General features: G+C 40.6%; 1 protein-coding gene across 1 annotated transcript in view; it reads right to left on the bottom strand.

The window, feature by feature from the left end:
- MGAM (maltase-glucoamylase) overlaps positions 1-22,953 on the bottom strand; it is an 80,650-nt gene that overhangs the window by 46,964 nt on the left and 10,733 nt on the right. Inside the window, exons 3-16 of the mRNA XM_065938504.1 lie at positions 20,142-20,262; positions 18,923-19,032; positions 17,920-18,071; positions 16,927-17,098; positions 13,583-13,682; positions 9,160-9,272; positions 8,727-8,852; positions 7,691-7,822; positions 7,424-7,540; positions 6,241-6,354; positions 4,657-4,741; positions 3,194-3,311; positions 1,915-2,086; positions 502-618 (exon numbers count right to left, since the gene is read on the bottom strand). Of these exons, the coding sequence (XP_065794576.1) occupies positions 502-618; positions 1,915-2,086; positions 3,194-3,311; positions 4,657-4,741; positions 6,241-6,354; positions 7,424-7,540; positions 7,691-7,822; positions 8,727-8,852; positions 9,160-9,272; positions 13,583-13,682; positions 16,927-17,098; positions 17,920-18,071; positions 18,923-19,032; positions 20,142-20,262 (1,749 nt within the window). The remainder of the gene's footprint in view (positions 1-501; positions 619-1,914; positions 2,087-3,193; positions 3,312-4,656; positions 4,742-6,240; positions 6,355-7,423; positions 7,541-7,690; positions 7,823-8,726; positions 8,853-9,159; positions 9,273-13,582; positions 13,683-16,926; positions 17,099-17,919; positions 18,072-18,922; positions 19,033-20,141; positions 20,263-22,953) is intronic.

The raw sequence follows: 22,953 nt of genomic DNA, 5'->3' as shown, positions 1-22,953 counted from the left end.
AACCCCATGGCTCCTCTGTCCATGGGAATTTTTCCAGGCAAGAATACTGAAGTGGGTTGCCATTTCCTGCTCCAGGGGATCTTCCCGGCCCAGGGATCTGACCAAGTCATGTCTCCTGCATTGGCAGGCGGATTCTTTTCTGCTGAGTCATTGGGGAAGCTCTGCAGTCTGGGTAGACTACCATTTAAATAGCTTTGAAGTATTTCCTTATTTTAATTCAAAATGAGTAACATAGATAACGTGTCTAGAGGTTTGATTGAAAACCTTCACAGACTCGCCATTTCTTTGACTGCTGCAGCAGAAATAGCAGAGGCCACAGCAACAGAGCATTTTAATGGCACATCAGGAGTTCTGGTCAATTGCAAACAATGGTCCCAGTTAGCCCAAGTGAAGCACCAGGGAGGAAGCTGGCTCAACAGATTTCCCATAAGGATGCAGGTAGATCCAGCCCTACTGAATGCCAAGTCTGTTTTGATCACATCTCTTGAGAGACTGACTTGCCTTGTAGCCTTGGCCATTGTGATTCCTGGAAAATGGATAGAACGCCCCCAGCTGCATCCACCGTCTGCAGAGCTCTTCAGAAGTATCCAGTATAAAGCCACATATGTCAGCACCCACCTGGAAGGACACACAGACAGTGACAGCGTCTGGACCTCACTTCCATTGCTGCCCCCTGCTCCTGGGCTTTGGTTTCTCCCGGAGACCTGCCAACTGAACTTGGCTGACCTCTTCCTGAGAAGGCAAATGCAGTGTGATGGAACTGGGCCGTGTCCTGCATCCACTCCTTACTCAGGTGACTCCAAATGAGTTACTCAACCCTCCGTGCCTCGGTTTCCTCATTTTATTAAAGTGGGCACTCTAGGGTTTTAGTAAATGAGATGATGTAAGTAAAACATGTGATGCACAATAGCTTTTTGGTGAATAATAACTAGAAATACTGTTGATATTATCACTTTGATCACAGCACTAGCACAATTAATTTTCCAATGGCTAAATCTGCCAGGTCGTTCAAGTATTCAAAAATTTCCAGGGTCTCCTGCTGCTCGTCCCCCTGGTAACTCATGGTAACTGGTTCCAAACCACCTTTCCAGCATCATTTCTCATTCCAGTCCTGTGCGCCCATCCTTACAGATACATCAAATGCTCCCTCTTGCTGGTCTTGTTCAAGTTTGATTCTCAGTCTTAAAATGATCTCCCCTAACCATTAGTCTGGTAAATATACCCACTTTTAAGGTTAAACTCAAGTGCCATCTTCTATGTGAAGTGACTATTGACTCCTTCCTATGACTCCCCTTGTTTCTTGTTATCTTATTAGAGTTGAAAATTCCCTTTCTCGGGATTTCTTTTAACATTTAAATTATATGTTCCTGTTGGCACTTTTACCCTAGCTTGCCATAATTATGTGTGTGTGCTTGTGTATAAACTTGGGGGGGGGGGGAAGGAAAGTTTTTCCATTACTATATTTATGTTTCTCTCCAGGTATATCTAGCTCAATACTTTACTCAGAGTAAGAGCTCAATAAATAGATATGTCGAATTTAACTAAGAGATCCCAAAGCCATCTCTAGGATACTGATAGTGTTGTGCTTCCTCATTTGGGTGTAGAATACACAGATGTGGTTCGTTTGTGAAAATCATCATTTGTAACCTTATGGATATGTGCACTTTTTCACATGTAGGTTGTACTTCATTAAAAAAAAAAAAAAATCCAACAATACCACTTCAAGGTGGTATCAAGGGTCTATTTTATAAGGCAGTACAGGAAAGAATGTCATGGTATCAGTGTCATACTAATGTAGATGAAGCAATGATCACCAGACACTTAATCCGGGGCCACAGAGGGCAGGGGAGGGGAGATTTATCATTTGGAAACCGTCTAGAATGAGGCATTCTGGGGACTGGCATGTGGACTCACCATTGGGATACCAAAAAGGTTGAACTCAAGCATGCCAGGGATGGACCACCGAAGATCATTCCAGGTGGCTGCATTGTCCCCTAACCAGTGGGCTGCAAACTTGCCAGAACCCGCAAACGTTGAACGGGTTAGAATGAGGCTTCTCTTCTTGGGGAACACAGTCTTGACAGTCCTAGAAAGGGAGAGAGGGAGTCAGTGTGTGACCTTAGCGAGTCTTAGCCCAGAGGTTAATGTGATGATACCGAAGCTCTCAAGTCAATACCCTACTCTTTTCTTCTAGTTCTCTCCTGTAGGACTAGATTTGCTACTGGGAGCAGACTGCCCCATTGGGTATGCTTATATTTTGTTTTGTTTTAGGCATTTTATGTACATCATTAACTCCATAAAATCAAATTTCAGTAGAGGGATACTGAGCTGGTACCTAAAATCCCAAAGCACATGAAGTCTGTAAGTTACTTAACCCTCCGTACACCAGTCTATAGAGTATGGCAGAGAGGAAAATACACAAAACCTTGGACTCATGCAGAAATGAGTCCAAATTTTGCTCTTACAATTTATTAGCTGTTTGACCTTGGTCAGGTTACTTCTCTTTCTTTCTTCCAACTTTCCATTCATGCATGTATTCATTTTTTCTTTCATTATATACATTCCATAAATATTTTTTTAGCTTCCTTCTTCCTTATGGGTTTCCCTGATAGCTCAGTTGGTAAAGAATCTGCCTACGTGTAACTCTATGACTGATTCATATCAATGTATGACAAAACCCACTGAAAAATAAAAAATAAAAAAATTTTAAAAATATACTCTTTGTTGAAAAAAAAATTAAAAAAAAAAGAATCAGCCTGCAATGCAGGAAACCCCAGTTCAATTCCTGGGTTGGGAAGATCTGCTGGAGAAAGGATAGGCTATCCACTCCAGTATTCTTGGGTTTCCCTTATGGTTCATCTGGTAAAGAATCCACCTGCAATGCAGGAGACCTGGGTTCGATCCCTGGGTTGGGAAGATCCCCTGGAGAAGGGAAAGACTACCCACTCCAGTATTCTGGCCTGGAGAATTTCATAGGCTGTATAGTCCACGGGGTTGCAAAGAGTCGGACATGACTGAACGACTTGCACTTTCACTTTCTTTCCTACATGCCCAGGATTTTCTTCATTCATTCAATAATAACAGCCTTACTTATCTTGCCAAGTTATATAAAATAACACAGTAGCACCTGGGTTCTAACAGGACTCAGAATCTGATCGTGTGAGCTGCGAGCCCACAGCGATGGCGGCCTTACTCTGCAGTGGCGATCGCCATGGAGTAGCCGTACAGATTGTGGACGTCGTACTGCCGTCCCCAGTGCTGCACTGCGTCCATGCAGATGCTCTTGCTGAACAGGTACCCATCCAGGATTTCTGCGACGAAAGAGGGTTCGGCCAATGAGAGCCTGAGCTACACATTCCCCGTTTTTCGACTATCACCAGACACGGCGCTCCCTGAGCAGGCAATTGTGTGGCCATCCCGGAAGTGGCCATACATCATCCTGCACAATCAGAGAGCTATATACACCCGCAAGAGTTTCTCTGTTATTCAAAACAACTGTGTTGACTTGACACCCACACACATCCTCCCACCTGGGTGCTCATGTGACCAGAAGCAAGCACTCAGAAGCAACTGGGTCCAGTTAGATTTGAATTTAAATCTGAAGTCTGCAGACTTAGCTGAGTGGCCCGAGAGCAAAAATATTTATTAAAAATAAATTTCTCTCCCTTCTCTCCGTTGACCAGATACTGTAAAGCAACCCAACCTATCTTTTATTCATCCAATCTTCTCTGCTCCCTTCATACCACTCTGGTTCAGATCCAAATTACTTTGGATCTTAACTATTGAAATCATTTCCTTAATGGTTTATTTACCTCTGATCTATCAACTTTCTAATTCATATTAGAAACACACATAATGCCAGATCAATATTTCCAAAACCATTTGACTGCCATAGTTCCATTACTAAAATATCAGTAATTTCTATCACCAAAAGAATGAAGCCTCCCATCAAAGTCCCTCACTGTTTGATCTTGACTCATTTGTTCCAATTTCCTATTTTCTCATCAGATTGGAAGTCTTCAAAAGATGCTATAATTCTAGCAGCTTATTTCTTTCTTAATCAAGATACTATTTCTCTGTGAGTCTCTAGTTTTCTTCAAAATACAATGAATGCTGTGATCCTAGGGCCACACCCTAGGAGATTCTATTGGTCAAAGTTCAATCAGATCTCTCTAGCATTCTATTCACTGACACTGACTTTGTCCTCCCAAGCCATGGGTTCTGGCTTCCTCTCAATCTGTCATCCAAATCTCTTCTTTGCTCTCTTGACTTGACCAGATTTGACTTCATCTGAAGACCAAACCTAGTTATCTGATCTCTCTCTGGTAAGCCCTGACCTGTCTGGGTCCATACTTGAGAGCAAAATGAACTAACCACTAGCCTCTGGTTTCTGTACCATATCTTCTCTAGACTTTCCCCTAGAAACAGCTCAGATGTTAAGCAGAAGGACTAGGTTGCCCCTTTTGGAATTTATGCCTTATCTAGGAAAGCAGAGTGTTTTGATTTTCTTCTCTAGTTTTCTTATATAGTACCCATATTTTCCTTCCTCTATGCAATTTATGTACTAAATGCCTCAGCAAGTTGTTCATATCTATCGTTATGAATATAAAATATGAGATATGTGTTGCCACTTTAATCAAACTAATCAACGCTTACTGGGAGTGAATGGGGGATAATTTAGATTGTTCGTGGAACATCCTGAAACTGAGCCATCCACGAAGTTGGCGACTTCATTCATATCCTGCAAGACAAAGAACAAAAACTATTAAGAAAGAGTAACATTTCCTCATATGTTGTACAGATGGTGTCTTTTTTTTAAGGACTCAGAGAAATAATTCTATATATTTCTTTTCTAAAGACGTCCTTAGGTTAAAGAGAGAAACATGTTCCTGCCCTGTCTTCCCTACCCACTGAAGGCTTTGTGGAGGAGGTTGTTAAAATCCCTTCAAAATGACATGTCTTCAATCATTTAAACTGAAATATTTCTCAAAATATTGGATTGGCCAAAAGTTCATTTGGGTTTTTCCATAACATCTTACAGAAAAACCTGAATGAAATTTTTGGCCAACCCAATATTAGGTGAATCATATTTCAATTTATATGATCCCATATAAATCAACTTATATTGATACATTCTCAAAATATGCAAATATAGCTATGAATACACACATTATAAATGCATTTGCATATATAAACATACACAGAGAGAGTGAGTGAATAAGCAGGTACCCACAGCTGTGCAAGTGAGAGGTCTGTAAAGATGCACACGGAAATACTGACAGTAGATGACCTTGGTTGATATCATTTTCGCTCTTCTCATCTGTTTAACTCTTCTGTTTGCATTTTCTACCTTTCCCTTATAAATAGAAAGAATTTCAAGGCTAGCACTCCCTAAATTGTGTTGAACACCTCCTGCTTTGCATTGGTTTTCATTCGATATTAGCCTATGAGACATTTGTCCTTTCTGTAGCCACAGTTCTGTCCACAACTGAGTACTCCAGCTCTGGTTGGTGTATCCAACTTGTCTGAGTGAAAGAGCCCTGAACTGACCACTGAACCGTTCAGGTACTTTGTGACAATGACAATGTCTCCCCTGGTGGCTCAGATGGTAAAGCATCTGCTTGCAATGCAGGAGACCCAGGTTCAGTCCCTGGGTCAGGAAGATCCCCTGGAGGAGGGCATGGTGATCCACTCCAATATTCTTGCCTGGAGAATCCCATAGACAGAAAATCCTGGCGGACTACAGTCCATAGGGTTGCACAGAGTCGGACACGACTGAGTCACTGAGCACGCACAGACTTGGATAGAACTGATTCCTGAATTTACTTCCAGTTCTAACAATCTGCTTTTGAGTCTGAGCCACATGTCTTGGTAAGACTGTTTGAATAGTAAGAGAGGGAATACTTAGAATTACTGCCACTCTTGCTTTCCTCTCCTCCTCTTGACCCTGCACTCCATGATTCAGTGACATCGAGATACACAGTCTGAATGTTAGCCGCCTACTCAACAGAATGTTAAGAACTCTAGATAATAACTGAGAACCTACTGTATAGCTCAGGGAAGTTTACTCAGAGCTCTATGATGACCTAAATGGGGAGGAAATACAGAAATGAAGGGATGTATGTGTACATAGAGCTGATTCATTTTGCTGTACAATAGCAACTAACACAGCACTGTAAAGCAACTATACTTCAATAAAAATTAATTTTAAGGAAAGAGAAAAAAATGTTAAGAACTCACAATCCAGATTCCATCAAACTCTACTTGGCTGTGGAAAAGCTCAAATTCATTTGTCCACCAAGCTGTACATTTAGGGTTGGTGTAATCAGGAAACACAGTTTTTCCAGGCCAGACCTGCAGGTAGAAAAGAAAATAATTAATCAGAGAAAGTTAAATGAATACAGAGTAAAACAGAGTAGAGTACTCTACAAAGAATTCATAATATGATTGTGGCAACAGAGCTGCCCAGACACAGGTCATTTTCAATTAAGAATGTGAAGCACTTCAAATACTTAGAATAAACAGGAGTTGTCAACTGACACTTGAAGAAAAGAAGTTATTTTTTTAAAAAATGATTAAATCATTGTTAATTTTCAACTCCCAATCCTGGAAATGATAAATGAGGGAATGGTCATGGTTTAGTCACTAAGTCTGGCCTGACCCTTGCAATCCCGTGGACTACAGACCACCAAGCTCTTCTGTCCATGGGATTTCCCAGACAAGAATACTGAAATGGGTTGCCAGTTTCTTCTCCAGGGGGTCTTCCTGACCCAGGGATCAAATCCTGGTCTCCTGCGTTGCAGGTGGATTCTTTACTGACTGAGCACAGGGGAAGCAAATGAGGAAGAGTACTGTGTAATTTCAACTGATGCATCGAAAGTTGTATGTTCCAACCATCAATCATTCTTTCTATTGTCTTCCTATCCACTTCCTGTCAGACACTATGCACTCAGGTCAGCAGAGATATTAGAAGTAAAGCAGCAGATAATACTTTGATGGAAGAAAAGGACAAACAGAAATTTGAGAAAAAACTAATCAAACTTGTTAGATAACAGAAAAATTGAGTAAGAAAAGGAATGAAACAGTTCCACTGGATTTGCCAATTTGAAAATAACTGGTGCCATTTGTCAGAGGAGGGATGAGGGTAAAAATCAGACTGTGGTCAGCTAAAGAGCAAATGGGGAGTGAGGAGGGAAATATTCAGTATCTACGTCTATTGTTCAAAGGGACTTTGCTATGAAGGGAATGTAAGAGCTAAGATGGCTGGTAGGTATTTGGAGATGAAAGCATAAGGGCAAGTCAATCCCCAGCAAATATGATAACTGAAAATGTAAAACAAAACAATTACATACACACACACTCACACACATATAACACAGCCACAGCACCCCCCTACCAGCTCCTAGCTTCCCCATTAAGTTACCTCCCCAATGAGTGGAGTCACTCCATCTGAAGTATTTACCCATATCTTCATATCTGAACCCCTGTCATACGGGCCGTAGGGATTACTCAGGGAAGAGTTGTTGGAGATGGCAGGATCCTAAGAAGGAGAAAGGTACAGTGAGGAACCTAGCTTTAAGCCAGAGGCACTGAAAGGAGATTGGAAATTGGGGATGAGGTGGGGAGAGGAGGTTTCAATGACAAAGAAGAGCAAGGACTTGATGTGTGGGTATAAGAGGACTGTCCATACCACAATGATGACCAGTTTCTGTCCATTATTGTGTAATTCTTTAACAAACTCAGGGAAGCCCTTGAAAGCTACTGGATCGTAAGTGAAGTCTTTTCTTGCGTCCATGTAATCAATATCAGCATGCTGAACATCCTGAAAGAATACACCAGGTCCACAATTTATGGGCCCATCCCTGGAATCAGATTAGCTGCATCACTCTACCTTGTTGTCAGGCCCTCTGGCATTAAAATCCAATCTAACAAACAAGCCACGACAATCACAAAAAAAATCGCTAAGGCTGTCAAAACACATCCATTATCTAAATGCTATGTCATCCACAATAAAGAAGGAAAGGGGCTGTGTCTCCCACCTCCTCTCCCTCATTTGACTGTCCCACATTTTGTTTTGTTGCTTCTCTTCTACTTTGAGCCTTCTTTGACATTTATTCTTTCCTAATCTTGCTCTTACAAAAACAGCGGAGCCCAGGATGAAATTGACTCTTGCTCTAGGACCTAAATGTCATCCTTCAAGGGCATGGGGTAGTGGAGAGATGAGGATTATTCCAGAGAACTTTGGGCTTTTCCCTTTGCATCTCTTGCAAAATCTCACTACTCATTATATAATAGACACATTCAAGTGCAGTTATTTAAAACATAAAAAGATGTTATTACATTCATGTACTATATCCTTTTGCTCACTTAAACTAGGAAAATAAATGTCTTGAGAAGTCAAATAAAAATGCATTATGTGAAATGTAATCAATACAGTAAGCATAAGAAAATTTTACTATTAAAACATATGGCAAGAAAAATAGGGAAAGAAACAGATTGCCTCCCAACCCCATATTTGTGGTCTCTAAGTACTATTTCCTGCTATAAAGAACCAGTTGCTTTAAAGGAATGGTTGGCCTGACAAAAAAGTCTGGCATTCTGAATATGTAAAAATATTTTTGCTATATATTAAAAAAAAAAAAAAAACTCAGGAGGAGAAAGTATAAATAGATGTTCTTATTCCCCAATTCTTTTATTTTTGGAGCATTTTTTGAAATCTTACTTACGTAAGGCAGCTGCGCGGCACGGTTTCTCTCCACGACTTCTTTCATGTTATCTAGGGTTCCATAGTCATAACGACTGAGATGAAAGCCAAGTGCCCAGTATGAGGGTAGGGCTGGCCGACCAACGAGCTGAAAGAGTGATGTAAAATGAAAGTTAGGAAATGCTCTGCTTTTAAAAAAATTTATTCTGAGCATTAGTTTGGGGACACAAAATATACCCACTTCCCAACACTCTATTTCCTTAATGTTAGATGCTAGTCTATTTTTCCAGCCCCTTTAAAAATCATGGATGGTAGGGTCAAATTGTAGTAGCACATTTGTAGCAGCTACTTATAATATTAACAGCATATGTTTATAAGTCACACTTATATTAAATTTCATTTTCTTTGTGCTATTTAGGATTTCCTTAATCATAATCATGATATCATAAGTTTACCTCTAGATATTCTTGAACAACTTGCTCTGGAGTATTCCCCAAGAACACGTAGAAGTCGAGAATGCCCCCGATGGTGCGGTAAGTGACAGCTGGGGTGGGCTGGAGGAAAACCTCTTGAAGATTAAAAATGAAGCAAATAAACATTAGAATTTCTTCTAGAGTAAAAATTACAAAGTTTTAGACCAGAAGATCCCCAATCATCTGAACACTAGTGAAGTGATCCTAATACCTCGTTTTTGTATAAAAAGGGACAAACTCTGATGGTCAAATTCCACCCTCACATCACAAGAGTGGTCAAAGCGTTTGTTCTGTAGCAGATTTTCATACTGGCAACTGAAGTATTTTCAGTGTTGTATCAGGATTTCTTGAAAAAGCAACCAGTTTTGTGAAGGGGTTCAGAATAAGCCACCATGGCATAAGAATGATTATAAGTTGAAGATGTTTGAGTTGCTGAAATCCCTCATCAACCTAAACACAAAGCCTCTCTTAAGCACACATCTGCTCTCAGACTTCCATAGTGGTCCAGTAGTTAAGACCTTGGCTTCCATTGCACGGGATGTAAGTTTAATCCCTGATCAGGATGCTAAGACCCCGTGTGCCTCACAGCCAAAAAACCAAAACATAAAACAGAAACAGTGTGTTACAAATCCAATAAAGACTTTAAAAAGCGTCCACATCAGCAAAATCTTTAAAATTAAAAACTTTCAAGAAAAGAACTTAGTTGCCATAAACCCCCTACCCTAGAGCAAAACTAATGTTCTCTGAGACAATAAATTGGCAGCACACCCAAACAGACATGGCCACAAGAATATCCGACTCCCACTATTCTCCTAAGGATTCTAATCTTTCCAAAAATCATTTGTTGTCCCATTAAATGCCCTCTTACTCCTTCAGGGAGCTATTTGTTTCATCCTAAGTAACTGTCTTCTTCTACCTTATTAGGATCGTAGCGTTAGTTGCTCAGTCATGTCTGACTCATTGTGCCCCCATGAACTGTAGGCTGCTAGGCTCCTGTGTCCATGGAATTCTTCAGGCAAGAATGCTAAGAGTGGGTAGCCATTCCCTTTTCCAGGGATCTTCCCAACCCAGGGACCAAACCCAGGTCTCCTGCATTGCAGGGAGATTCTTTACCAGCTGAGCCAACAGGGAAACCCATTAGGATGGTATCTAAATTCTAACCCAAATTCTAACCACTCCTTTGAGCTACTTATTGAGCACTCTGTGCATGTGTATGTCATAAATGTAAATAAACTCGGTCTTTCTGTTGCTAACCTGTCTTTTGTCAGATTGATCCACAGGCCCCCAAATACCTAACTTAAGAGGACAGAGAAAAAAATTTTCTCCTCAGGCATTCACAACTACAGAACATGCTCTTCCAATCCCATTACCCATTATAACTACAGGAATATAATCCAGCTACACTCACAGAGGTCATAGCCTCAGCAGATCTCACATCAAGTAGAGCCAAACTAAAACAATGTCAGAGATGATATTATAAATTCAAAATCTCTCTAAGTCCCCATTGCAATTGTCAAAGATGAAGTCTCCCTATCACCTTGATTTGCATTAGGGATAATGAAACTAGAATACCTCATAACACCATACACAAAAACAAATTCAAAATGGATTAAAGGCTTAAATGTAAGGCCAGAAACTATAAAGCTCTTAGAAGAAAATATAGGCAGTACACTCCTTGACATAAATCACAGCAAGATCCTCTATGACCCATGTCCTAGGGTAGTGGAAATAAACACAAAAATAAATAACTGAGACCTAATTAAACTTAAAAGTTTTGCACAGCAAAGGAAACTATAAGCAAGGTAAAAAGACAACACTCAGAATGGGAGAAAATAATAGCAAATGAAACAACTGACAAAAGATTAATTTCCAAAATACACAAGCAGCTCATGCAGCTCAATAACAGGAAAACAAAAATCCCAGTCAAAAAGTGGGCAGAAGACCTGAAAAGATATTCCTGCAAAGAAGACATACAGATGGCTAGTAAACACAAGAAAAGATGTTCAATGTCACTCATTATCAGAGAAATGCAAATCAAAACTACAATAAGGAGTCACCTCACACTGATCAAAATGGCCATCATCAAAAAATCTATAAACAATAAATGCTAGAGAGGATGTAGAGAAAAGGGAACCCTCCTACACTGTTGGTGGGAATGTAAATTGATCAGCCACTATGGAGAATAGTATGGGGATTCCTTAAAAATCTAGGAATAAAACTACCATATGAGCCAGCAATCCCACTACTGGGCATATGCCCCGAGGAAACCATAACTGAAAAAGACACGTGTACCCCAATGCTCATTGCAGCACTATTTGCAATAGCTAGAACATGGACGCAACCTGGATGTCGATTGACAGGTGAATGGATAAAGAAGTTGTGGTACATATTATTGTTGCTGTTGTTCATTCGCCAAGTCATGTCCGACTCTTCACGACCCCATGGACGGTAGCACACCAGGCTTCCCTGTCTCTCACTGTCTCCTGGAGTTTGCCCAAGTTCGTGTCCATTGAATCAGTGATCCCATCCAACCATCTCAGTAATATTCCATTGGAATAATACCAGCCATGAAAAGGAATGTATTTGAGTCAGTCCTAATGAGTGGGGTGAACCTAGAGCCTATTATACAGAGTGAAGTAAGTCATAAAGAGGAAAAGCAAATATATATTAATGCATATATGTGGAATTTAGAAAGATGGTACTGATGAACCTGTGTGCAATGGAGCAATGGAGATGCAGACAGAAAGAACAGACTCATGGACACAGCGGGAGGAGAGGTGGAGGAATAGAGTAGCACTGAAATATATACATTGCCACAGGTGAAATAGCTAGCTAGTGGGAGTTTGCTGTATGATGCAGGGAGCTCAGCCTGGTGCTCTGTGACTGCTTAGGGCAGAGGGATGGAGTGGGCGGTGGGAGAGAGGTTCAAGGAGGTGGGGACTTGTACGCCTATGGCTGCTTCTTGTTGATATATGGCAGGAACCAACACAACATTGTAAATCAATTGTCCTCCAATTAAAAAGGAATAAATTTTCAAAAATCAATCTGGTCAGGCTTAGAGGGAAAGGTCACAGGATCCTAGATACTCTAAGCTACTCAACTTGTTTTCTGGTTCCTTTCAGCCACCTAAAACTGCATTTGCATTACCTCAGTCTATTCTTTGACTATCAGGTAGCTTAGAATCATCTAAGATTCGATTAGGTATCTTAGATTCATCTTGTATCACTCGAGTTATTCTAAACAATCTGGTAAAAAAAAAAATCAGAGCCTAATTTTTCAAATTTCCAATTCTTTGCAAACTGATACTTTTGCAAAATAACACAAAAATGAAACCCTAGAAGAAAGGTTCATGCATGCACTTGGATGCTACAGCAATGTTTACTTTCAGTTTCTATATTTATCTTACTGTAGACCTGAAACAGTCTGTGAACCTTCCACGAACCACACTTTGAGTGGCCCTGATCTAGTCCACTGAGTCTCAGTCGAGAAGACAGTGGGGATCAATATCCTATGCTGACTGTCAACTCTGGGATTCTGACACAACTCCTCTTCCCCTATAGTGATTGAATCATTGCCCTGGGATTTTATGTGACTGGTGCAAGCAGAAAAATAGTTAAGAATCATTGATCTGGTCTAAAACCTTCAAAGATAAGGGAGTGAGCTACTTTCTGGAATCCTATGATAATACCTTGAGATCTTAAACAATCTGAAAATATTCTGCATGGCCTTCAACACTCACCCCACTTTATCTTGCTACCCTTGGTGTCTCAATGCAACATTCACTGCTCAGTTGTATCTCCTTGGTTAGGCTCAGCTATTAGAACAATTGGGCTTCCCAGGTGGGTCAATGTTAAAGAATTCACCTGCCAATGCAGGACATGCAAGACATGCAGGTTTGATCCATGAGGTGGGAAGATACCTTGGAGTAGGTAAATGGAAACCCATGCCAATATTCTTGCCTGGAAAATCCCATGGAGGAATAAGGCTGGCGGGCTACAGTTTATGGGGTCACAAAGAGTTGGACACAAAGAGCATGCACACACTAGAAGAATTACCTGTTTTTTACCAAAGCTGATATTAACCCCTGTACTGGATGGATGTCTGAGGAAGGAGAAAAAAAAATTGGTAGAAACTGCCTCAGAATAGATTATAGGAACAGTTAGCTGTTTTAGTTCAAAAATAGAAAATTTTCCAACAGAGGCAAACAGACTGAAGAAAAATCATAAGCCAGGAGAGGACACTCAACTCATGGCCACCATGGGTCAACAAGTAATGAAACAGGGATGATACAGTCAGAGAACATATGAAACCCTAAAGGGCACCACTCCTTTATCATGATGCTGTCAGAAAGGGACTCAAAGTCATTCTTGAGTACTTTTTCATGACTATTCCTTTAGTCTTTTACCCATGGCATTGCTGTTCAGTAGAAACACTCCAAAGGACAATCCACTAGCATCTTCAAGGCATAGGAAGAACGTCTGTGCACCATACAAGTTAGTTCCATCCTGCAGAAAGACAATTTAAAGTCAAAAATTACAAATAAGCCCCACGTGGCCAGAAGTAGCTTAGGAAATCAGTATTAACCATGCGAGAAATGGGCCAAAGAACTTGTGGTCAAAGAAGACACAGATCTCTAATACAAGGTCTATATTTGGTTGATGTTAATCAAATGAATTAGTATTTTCTTATACAAAGAGTCGGCTGTGAGAGCTTTATGATGTGTTAAGATGTAGGAGAACAGGAGTTTTGAAACTGTAGTTTGTAAAAGCTCTTCTCTATTACAGCTATCAAAAACAAACCGAAGGGGTAACCAAAGGGGTTACCAAAGGGGAAACTTGGTGGGGTGGAGAGGGATAAATCAGGAGCTTGGGATGAACATACACACGTTACTCTCTATAAGATAGATAACCAAAAAGAATCTACAGGGAATCTACTCAATATTTTGTGATAATCTATATGAAAAAAGAATGAATATATGTATATGCATAATTGAATCACTTTTCTATACACCTGATACTAACACAACATTGCAAATCAACTGTACACCAATAATTTTTTTTAAAAAACAGCTCTCTCCTCAAATAGGCTTGACCTTGACTCAAAGAGGTTTGACCTAATCCCACCTGCAAAAACTCCATGAAGTCCTAATATAAATCAATTCAGTTCAGTTCAGTCACTCAGTCCTGTCCAACTCTTTGCGACCCCATGGATTGCAGCATGCCAGGCCTTCCTGTCCATCACCAACTCCTGGAGTTTACCCAAAACTCATGTCCATTGAGTCGGTGATGCCATCCAACCATTTGATCCTCTGTTGCATATAAATCAGGCACCATTTAATTTGCAACTAGATGGAGCTCTATTTAAGATATCTGGTCTTCTAGTCTTTACAAGAGTAAACATTAGAACTTGAGCTGGGCTTCTAGACTTGAGAACAGTACTTCTCAACCTGGGCCACATTCCACCTCAATTAAAACAGAATCTCTGGAGACAATAGCAGGCAGCCACAGTTTGTTGAGTTTTCCAGGGTGTTTCCAAAGTGTAATCATGTTTGAGAATCACTACTCTGGGACAGTATGTCTCAAAATTTGATGTGCATAAAAATTACAAAGGAACTTAATTTAAGTGTGGGTTCTAATTTAGTAGTTAGAAGAGAGAGCTGAGAGCCCAGATGTCTCATGTCATGTTTCCTGTACTGCACACTTCAAGCAGCAAGGATCTAAGGCTCCTTATTGAACAAGCATCAGCAGCCGTATCCCAGATGACCTGCTCTGAGTCAATACCTGTCCTGGTTTTCTGATAGGATATGGTATGGCAAGGAGCAGGGCCAGGGGTTAGATCTCTCTGTTCCTTACAAACTATTTTTCGTTGTTGTGTTTGTTGTTTAGTTAGTAGCTAAGTTGTGTCTGACTCTTTTGCGACCCCATGGACTGTAGCCCACCAGGCTCCTCTGTCCATGGGATTTCCCAGGCAAGAATACTGGAGTGGGTGGTCATTTCTTTCTCCAGGGGATCTTCCTGATCCAGGGATTGAATCCACATCTCCTGCATTGGCAGGCAGATTCTTTACCACTGAGCTACTAGGCAAGCTCTTCTTTGTTTTCTTTTTTTTTTAGATTGTGCTATTTATCTGGCTTTTCTAAACCTCAGTTTCTTTGTCTGTTAGATGGAGTAAATTAAAATTATTTTTTCAGAGTTCTTTTGGTAAATAGAGATAATGTATTTTTAAAAGTCATTTAATAAATTATTCCTCTAATTTCCTTTCATCCAGTCACTAGTTCTGCTTAATCAGGAAAGTTGCCGAACAAAACCTGAATGTAGCATTGCTGAATCTAGAAAATATCTCTACTTTGAATTTTAGCAGTAAAAACAAAATAGAGAAAAAAATAAAATAATAGCAACAATGAAATTTTATTCCTTCTATTCTCTCACTGCCCCAAACATTCTTCAAGGAAAGAATGATTAATACAGAATCTTAGTTGATATTTTATCCTATTTTGCTAACAAACCTGGTAAGTTGGTGATTTGTAAAGATCAACCTAAAATGTCGTGATCAGAACCAACATATTGCGCAGAATCAATATTAATTTTCTCCACAACTAGTTAGTTCAAAAGGAAAATAAAATAAAAGTAGTTGGTATTTACTGAGCACTTTCTATGTGGAAGACCCTCTTCTAGAGACTCTATATGTATCCGTTCATTTAATCACCATCACGACCCTATGAAGTAAGTATACTACCCCCATTTTATGAATCGGGGGCTAAAGACACAGAGGGGAAACCTGCCCAGAACCACATAACCAGTGAGTGCTGTTGTTATTGTCCGGCCACCAAATCATGTCTAACTCTTTGTGACCCCACGAACTGCAGCACATCAGGTCTCCCGTCCCTCACCATCTCCTGGAGTTTGCCCAAGTTCCTGTCCATTGCATCAGTTATGCCATGCAGCTCTCTCATCCTCTGATGCCCTCTTCTGTTACTGGTAAGTAGCAGTGCCAGCATGCAGACCTGGTAGCCTCACCCTAGAAGCTTATTCCTAACCATTATACTGCACTGCATGTACATCTCTTCATGACAAATAGATGGGGAAACAATGGAAACAGTGGCAGACTTTATTTGGGGGGCTCCAAAATCACTGCAGATGGTGACTGCAGCCATGAAATTAAAAGACACTTGCTTCTTGGAAGAAAAGCTATGACTAACCTAGACAGCATATTAAAAAGCAGAGACATCATTTTGCTAACAAAGGTCCATCTAATCAAAGCTATGGTTTTTCCAGTAGTCACGTATGGATGTGAGAGTTGGACCATAAAGAAAGCTGAGCACTGAAGAATGGATGCTTTTGAACTGTGATGTTGGAGAAGACTCTTGAGAGTCCCTTGGACTGCAAGAAGATCAAACCAGTCCACCCTAAAGGAAATCAAACCTGAATATTCATTGGAAGGACTAATGCTGAACCTGAAGTGAAGAATTGACTCACTTGAAAAGACCCTGATGCTGGAAAAGATTGAAGGCAGGAAGAGAAGGGGATGGCACAGGATGAGACGGTTGTATGTCATCACCGACTCAATGGACATGAGTTTGAGCAAACTCCGGGAGTTGGTGATGGACAGGGAAGCCTGGTGTGCTGCAGTCCATGGGGTCACAAAGAGAAGGACACAAGTGGGTGACTGAACTGAACGGTACTGCTAGGAGATACCCTCATGAAGAGGCTATGATCTTCAGTGAAGGGGGGGGCCCATCTGAAAGCTTACCTCATTGGGGGTTGTGTCCCTGGCAAATATGGGCCAGGTCTTCCAGTTCATGTCAAGCCGGTACTGCTGGTGCACGTGTTCGCCCAGCCCATACACGTTGGCACTAGGCAGTTGGATGGAGAGCTGCAGGAGCTGGTCAGCAAAGAGCAGGGGCCCGACGCTGGAGTCAAACCTGTGGAGAGAATGCAGCTGCTTAGAATGGTGTGCGGTGCTCTGCTGTGTTCAGTCGCTCTGCCGCGTCCACCTCTTTGTGACCCCACGGATTGTAGTCCACCGGGCTCCTCCGTCCATGGGATTTTCCAGGCAAGTATACTGGAGTGGGTTGTCATTTCCTTCTCTAGGAGATCTTCCCAACCCAGAGACGGGACCCAGGGATCTCCTGCATTGGAGACTGGATTGGATCTCCTGCATTGGATTATTTACCATTTACACCACCTGGGAATCCCTCAAAGACTCAATGCTCCCTGTTTAATAGGCTCCATTTGCCCTCCTATGATATTTTCCAGCGGATAACAAGAAAGAGATCAGGTACCATTTGGCACATTTCTTAGATTTGTCCCCCTAATACTCTATTATGTGACCAGATTATTCTTACATTATAGTAGATGCTCCACAGAGAGCTACTGGTGCATAGGTGTTAGAAAGATGGAAGGGAAAAAAAGGGACAAGAAAGAGGAAAAACGACCTAATGGAAGGAAGAAAAAGAAAAAGGACACAGCCCAGTGCCTGACCTATAATAAATGCTTAGTAATAACAGAGGAGGAGTAGGAGAAAGATGAGGAGGAGAAAAGAGGGGAGAAAGAGAAAGAGTGGAGAAGGAAGAAAGAGGCAGAACGGCAGAGAAAAGTCTGCATTTGAAGGTGGAGAGTCTCATCACCATCGGGGCTTACAACCTTCTGGAATATTATAGAAAGGCATTCTTTCTCAGGTTTGCAAACCTCCCTCCTCCATAACCTTCAGGCTCAGCTCTCTAGGTAAGTTTCCAAAACTTACAGAACACGATTGTTGCTCGTTCTGATCACTTTGATGCCGAACGGCTGTTTGGAGACCTCAACTTTATACGTCAAGGAAGAGGCAACATTTCCTGTGAAGGGTTGCACGTGTTCATGGGGCACTTCGTATCTGTTCTGGTTTTGGTCAGTTAACTGTCCAGAGAGGTTAGCAAAAATAAAGTCAAAATGAAAACATCTCTACTGTTTCTAAAACAGAAGCATGCCTACCAACACCATGTTTCCCAACACCTATGCTCATGGCACTGGAGTCTGGGCAGCAGATGACATTCTAATCTGAAATTATATCACCCAATTAGGATGTTTAACACTTGGACATAAGTTAGTTTTTAGGTAGACACTGTAAGTCTGCAGACATGACTTATCTCTAGAATTTTCAAAGCTGTGATCATTCTTTTCTTCCCCTCCCTACCACATTTCACATGGCATCAAAGGAAAATGCATGAAAGCCAAAACTCACCAGTGAACCCTATAATATATGTCTGGGAAGTTATCACTCTGAAGGAAGGCAATAGATACCTTCAACATAGGTGCTAAGTAAGAAAATGACAGTAGAGAAAAATACTCTATTAGCAAATTTTTCTCTTTTGTAGTAACTGCAGTCCTCAGGAAGGGAACAAGAACCTCTCAAAAATTTTTCTAAATAAGCAGGTATCATCTGATACCACTTAAATGTGGAACCTAAAATATGACACAAATGGATGTATTTACAAAAGAAAAAGACACAAAGACATAGAAAACAAACTTATGGTTACCAAATGGGAAAGGGGGTTGAAGAGGGAAAAACTAGGAATTTGGGATTAGCAAATGAAATCTATAATATATAAAATATATTAACATATATATAATACATAACAAAATTATAATATACAGCTTAAATATTTAAGAACAAGGTCCTACTGTAGAGCACAAAGAACTATATTCAATATCTTGTAATAAACTGTAATAGAAAATAATATGAAAAATATAAATAAACAAACTACAACCTTAAAGTGGAAACGGTTAGATGTCTGGTATTCTGCTGTGAGAAGGACATTGTTGACATCATTTCCAAACAGAGATGGAGAAGACAACCTTTTCAGCTGGGCTGTAAATCCTAACGTGAAAAGGAAGAGAGTTTTCAGAGCCAGCTGTGTAAATTAACAAATAACAGGCACATACAAGTAAACTTAGTGTCAAAGGGGCTGGCAAAAAGCCTTTACTTCCCATCAGAAGAGGAGACACAGATGTGGACCTCACATATATACCATGTTGGACCAGATTCTGAAGCTAGGAAGCTATTACCTTATTCAAAAGCTATGCCTCTCTTCTCCAAAATTTGAATAGAAACATCCCTCTCCTTCCATCAACCCATCAATCACTCCTATACTCTTTACACTCTCAGTCCTCGATGCGTTCATATCCATTATTCCCTCTCTGTTGTCTTCATGTTACATCACAGGGTATAGTAGGTACCAATGCCATCTCCTTAGTTAGGCGACACACCAGATGAGAGTCCAGGCCTTATTAGAAAAGTCCATTGGGCCAAGAGGCCCTGGAGGAGAGCATGCCCCTTCCTTTATGCTAAAGAGCCTCCCCGAAGTGCTCAACTTCTATTATCCCTAGAATGTTCATTATTATGTCTGCATTTTAAGGTGGGAGAAAAGAAGGGGGTATGTTTAGTCCATGAACAGTGACACTGACTAGCTAACTTTAATAATATGTTGATAAAATTGGAATTGTTTCCATATCATTAAAATTGCATTGTATTAGAGTTGTTGGTAGTCTCAGAAGTGACTGAGTCCAAAACTCTCTCTTTAAAAGTTAGAAAGTTGGGGAATGAAGAGATCACGATGTATGGACAACGCTACATAAGGAAATGGAAATCCACTCCAGTATTCTTGCCTGAAAAATCCCATGCACAGAGGAGCCTGGAGGGCTACAGTCCAAGGGGTCACAAAGAACTGGACCCAACTGAGCACACTCACACACACATAAGGACAAAGCCAGGAATAGGACATGTCTCCCAACTCTTAAGACAGAGAGCGATCTTTTCCCTTGATGACAAAGAGATTCCAGCCAGTGCTTGAGGGCAGCGCCCATCCTATCACAGGCACTGTGGGCGTACAGAGCAACACCCTGCCTGCTGCTACAGCTGTCTACTGCCGTGTCCAGAGCCACTCCAGAGGACCTGGAGTTCCTTCTACAGGACACAGCTCGGCTTACCTGCATTTGTGTTCACGAGGTCGCCCCCTACTTGATAGCCATGACTCTTAGAATAGTAGCACCAGGGTATACTTATGGTTCCCTGAGGTCTCCAGCAGCAGCCACGCTGGTCACACGTAGCCTGAAATAAGAGATCAGTCAGAGTAACCCCACTCATTGATAAATATGATTGGAGCTTGTGGTCTTATAAACTTTGTTTTACAAATAAGCAACCTGATAGTCAGAGGAATCGTGCTGCAGCCCAGTCCCTGCAGTGTTTGCCCTCAAAACTCATTTTTCTGGCTAACATCCTTCATTGTTATTGTTATCCTATAACAATATATGATTGCAGTGCATTCTATACCTCTCATCAAAATAAAACTGGATAAATTTATTTAAAGATTCTAAACTACCATATAGTTATATCACCAGTAAGCCAAAATGACAAATGCAGCTTCATTAATTTTGGTTTTGGCTTTTTAAAAAAAGACTTTGCAATTGACTTTATTCAGAAGCTTTGAAATCAAAGTAAATTTGCTTTGACTTTTAAATGTGTATATTATATATCTGTGTATTTAGTATATGTGACATTATGCATATATATTATGTATATTCATAAATATATATATATATATACATTTTTATATATAGTCTCTCAATTCATCCCAAGGCAGAAAGCCACTGTTCCATGACACCCAAATAGATTCTAATTCTTATTTTTAAAAGTTACCTGCCTTTAATTATAATTAATGACTCAATCACATGTATACTACAGACTACCCAGGTGGCACTCGTGGTAAAGAGCCCTCCTGCCAACGGAAGAAACATGAGAGATGTGACTTTGATCCCTGGGTGAGGAAGATCCCCTGGAGAAGGAAATGGCAACCCACTCCAGTATTCTTGCCTGGAAAAATTCCATGAACAGAGGAGCCTGGCAGGCTACAGTCCATAGAGTCACAAAGAGTAGGATGTGACTGAAGTGACTTAGCCTGCATTCACATGGATAACTAAAATGAATACAATCTCTTTCTCATATCAACTAATCTGGAAGAGGCAGTCAAATTAAATAAAACAGAAAGCAAAGAAAGTGCTCCTCTTGAAGAGTGATAATAAAATATTATAGCAAAAATAATAGGTTGTTGCTCCCAAGATCAGATTAAAGAATGTCTCCTGCCTCACTCCCTGTCTTTCCCTTGTTCTGCTGGAGCCCTCACGCTGGGAGATGTGAGGGGCTGGACTGTAGAGTGACCCACGTGGTGAGGACCTGAGGGAGGCTTCTGGCCAACACCCAGCAAGGAACTGAGGCCCTCAGCCCAACCATCCTCGAGCAGCTGAATTCTGCTAATAATTACAGTAATCACAACACGTCCCTCCGTCCCAGCAGACACCTCGACCGCAGTGTATCAGAAGCCTGTAAGCCAAGAGCACCCAGATACACCAAGACCAGGTTTCTGACATAGAAACTGAGGAAATAATGTCTGCTGTGCCAAGCCATTACTTTGGAGATAATTTCTTCCACAGCAACAGATAATGAACACACCCTGCTACATTATTTTACAGATGAAGAACTTCAGGCCACAGAATTCAAAGTTCACAGGGGTGAAGTGATTTGCCAAAGCTCGCTTAGCTATTGAGAAGGCAAGGATCAAAATTTAGTTCTCTTGCTCTCTGTTTCTTTGTTTCTATAGTCTGGGTTGAGTATCAGCTGAACATACTTTTAGGGGGATATGGAAATGCTTTATGAATGTAAGACACAAAAATTGCTTAGATACATGAACAATTAGATTTAGTCAAATGCTAATTTTTATGCTAATAACTGATATTAAGGATCAAAAAATGGTGTCCATCTATGGTTTCTATTGCTGTGGAATCAGACTTCATTGTGAACTCAACTAGTCCACAGGTTTTGTTTTTTCTTTTCAAAACCCATTCAGATGAAACTTCAGTATAACAGGAAAAGAGAAAGGTGTTGAAAAGTGTTAAGTAGAATGGTTTCAGGATGCTCCCTGGAGCTTAATAATCTCTTCATTGAACTAGAAAGGGCAAAGATCAAAGAGTGGCCCAGGCAGCAGAAGTGTTGGCTGCCTGGAAACCCCAGGCTCTGCAGCTAAGCTAAGCAGTGATGAGAAGCAATGTGGGATGAAGCAGAGCCCAGGTACACAGGCAAGAGAGTAAAGAGTATGCGAAATGTCGGAAATGAATTGCAGAGAAAAGCTATGAAAAAGACAACATGAACAGGATTGAAGGCACACAAAAAGAATCAGACCTAAACCCAAGACACGAAACACCCCTTTAAGTTAAATCTGAGAATTAAAATTTAAGAGAAACTGCCAAAATAATATAGGGTGTATCATTTCCAATACAGTACTGAGGAGAAAAATTTCTCAATGCAAAAAATAAGGAAAGAAAACATGTATGTGGGAGTGAAGGTGAGTGAGGAGAAGTACACGAAAGAAAGAACAAATGGGAAACACGAAATGAGACTGTAGTTTTTCAGGTCAATTACTGCATGGCTTAAATAATTACTTTAGAAAACAAAGATGATATGATTACATTTACATAAATACATTCAGTTGAAGTTGCTTATAGACAGCACACCCAAAATTTAAGCTTACAAAAGCACGGAAAATGGGGGAAACAGCTATGTGAGAAGAATACTAACCAAAGACTAGAACAACTATAGTAATAGCTGACAAGTAGATTTTAAGTAAATATTCATTATTAGGGAGACAGAGTCACTATATGAAGATGAAATCTCACCAGGAAGATATGAAATCTCAAACCTGATATACACTTGATAATAAAGATAATAAAGATAATTTTAAAAAATTTT

Source organism: Muntiacus reevesi, chromosome 6, assembly GCF_963930625.1.
Source record: "Muntiacus reevesi chromosome 6, mMunRee1.1, whole genome shotgun sequence".
NCBI lineage: Eukaryota > Metazoa > Chordata > Mammalia > Artiodactyla > Cervidae > Muntiacus > Muntiacus reevesi.
This window is presented reverse-complemented; position numbering and strand designations above follow the sequence as displayed.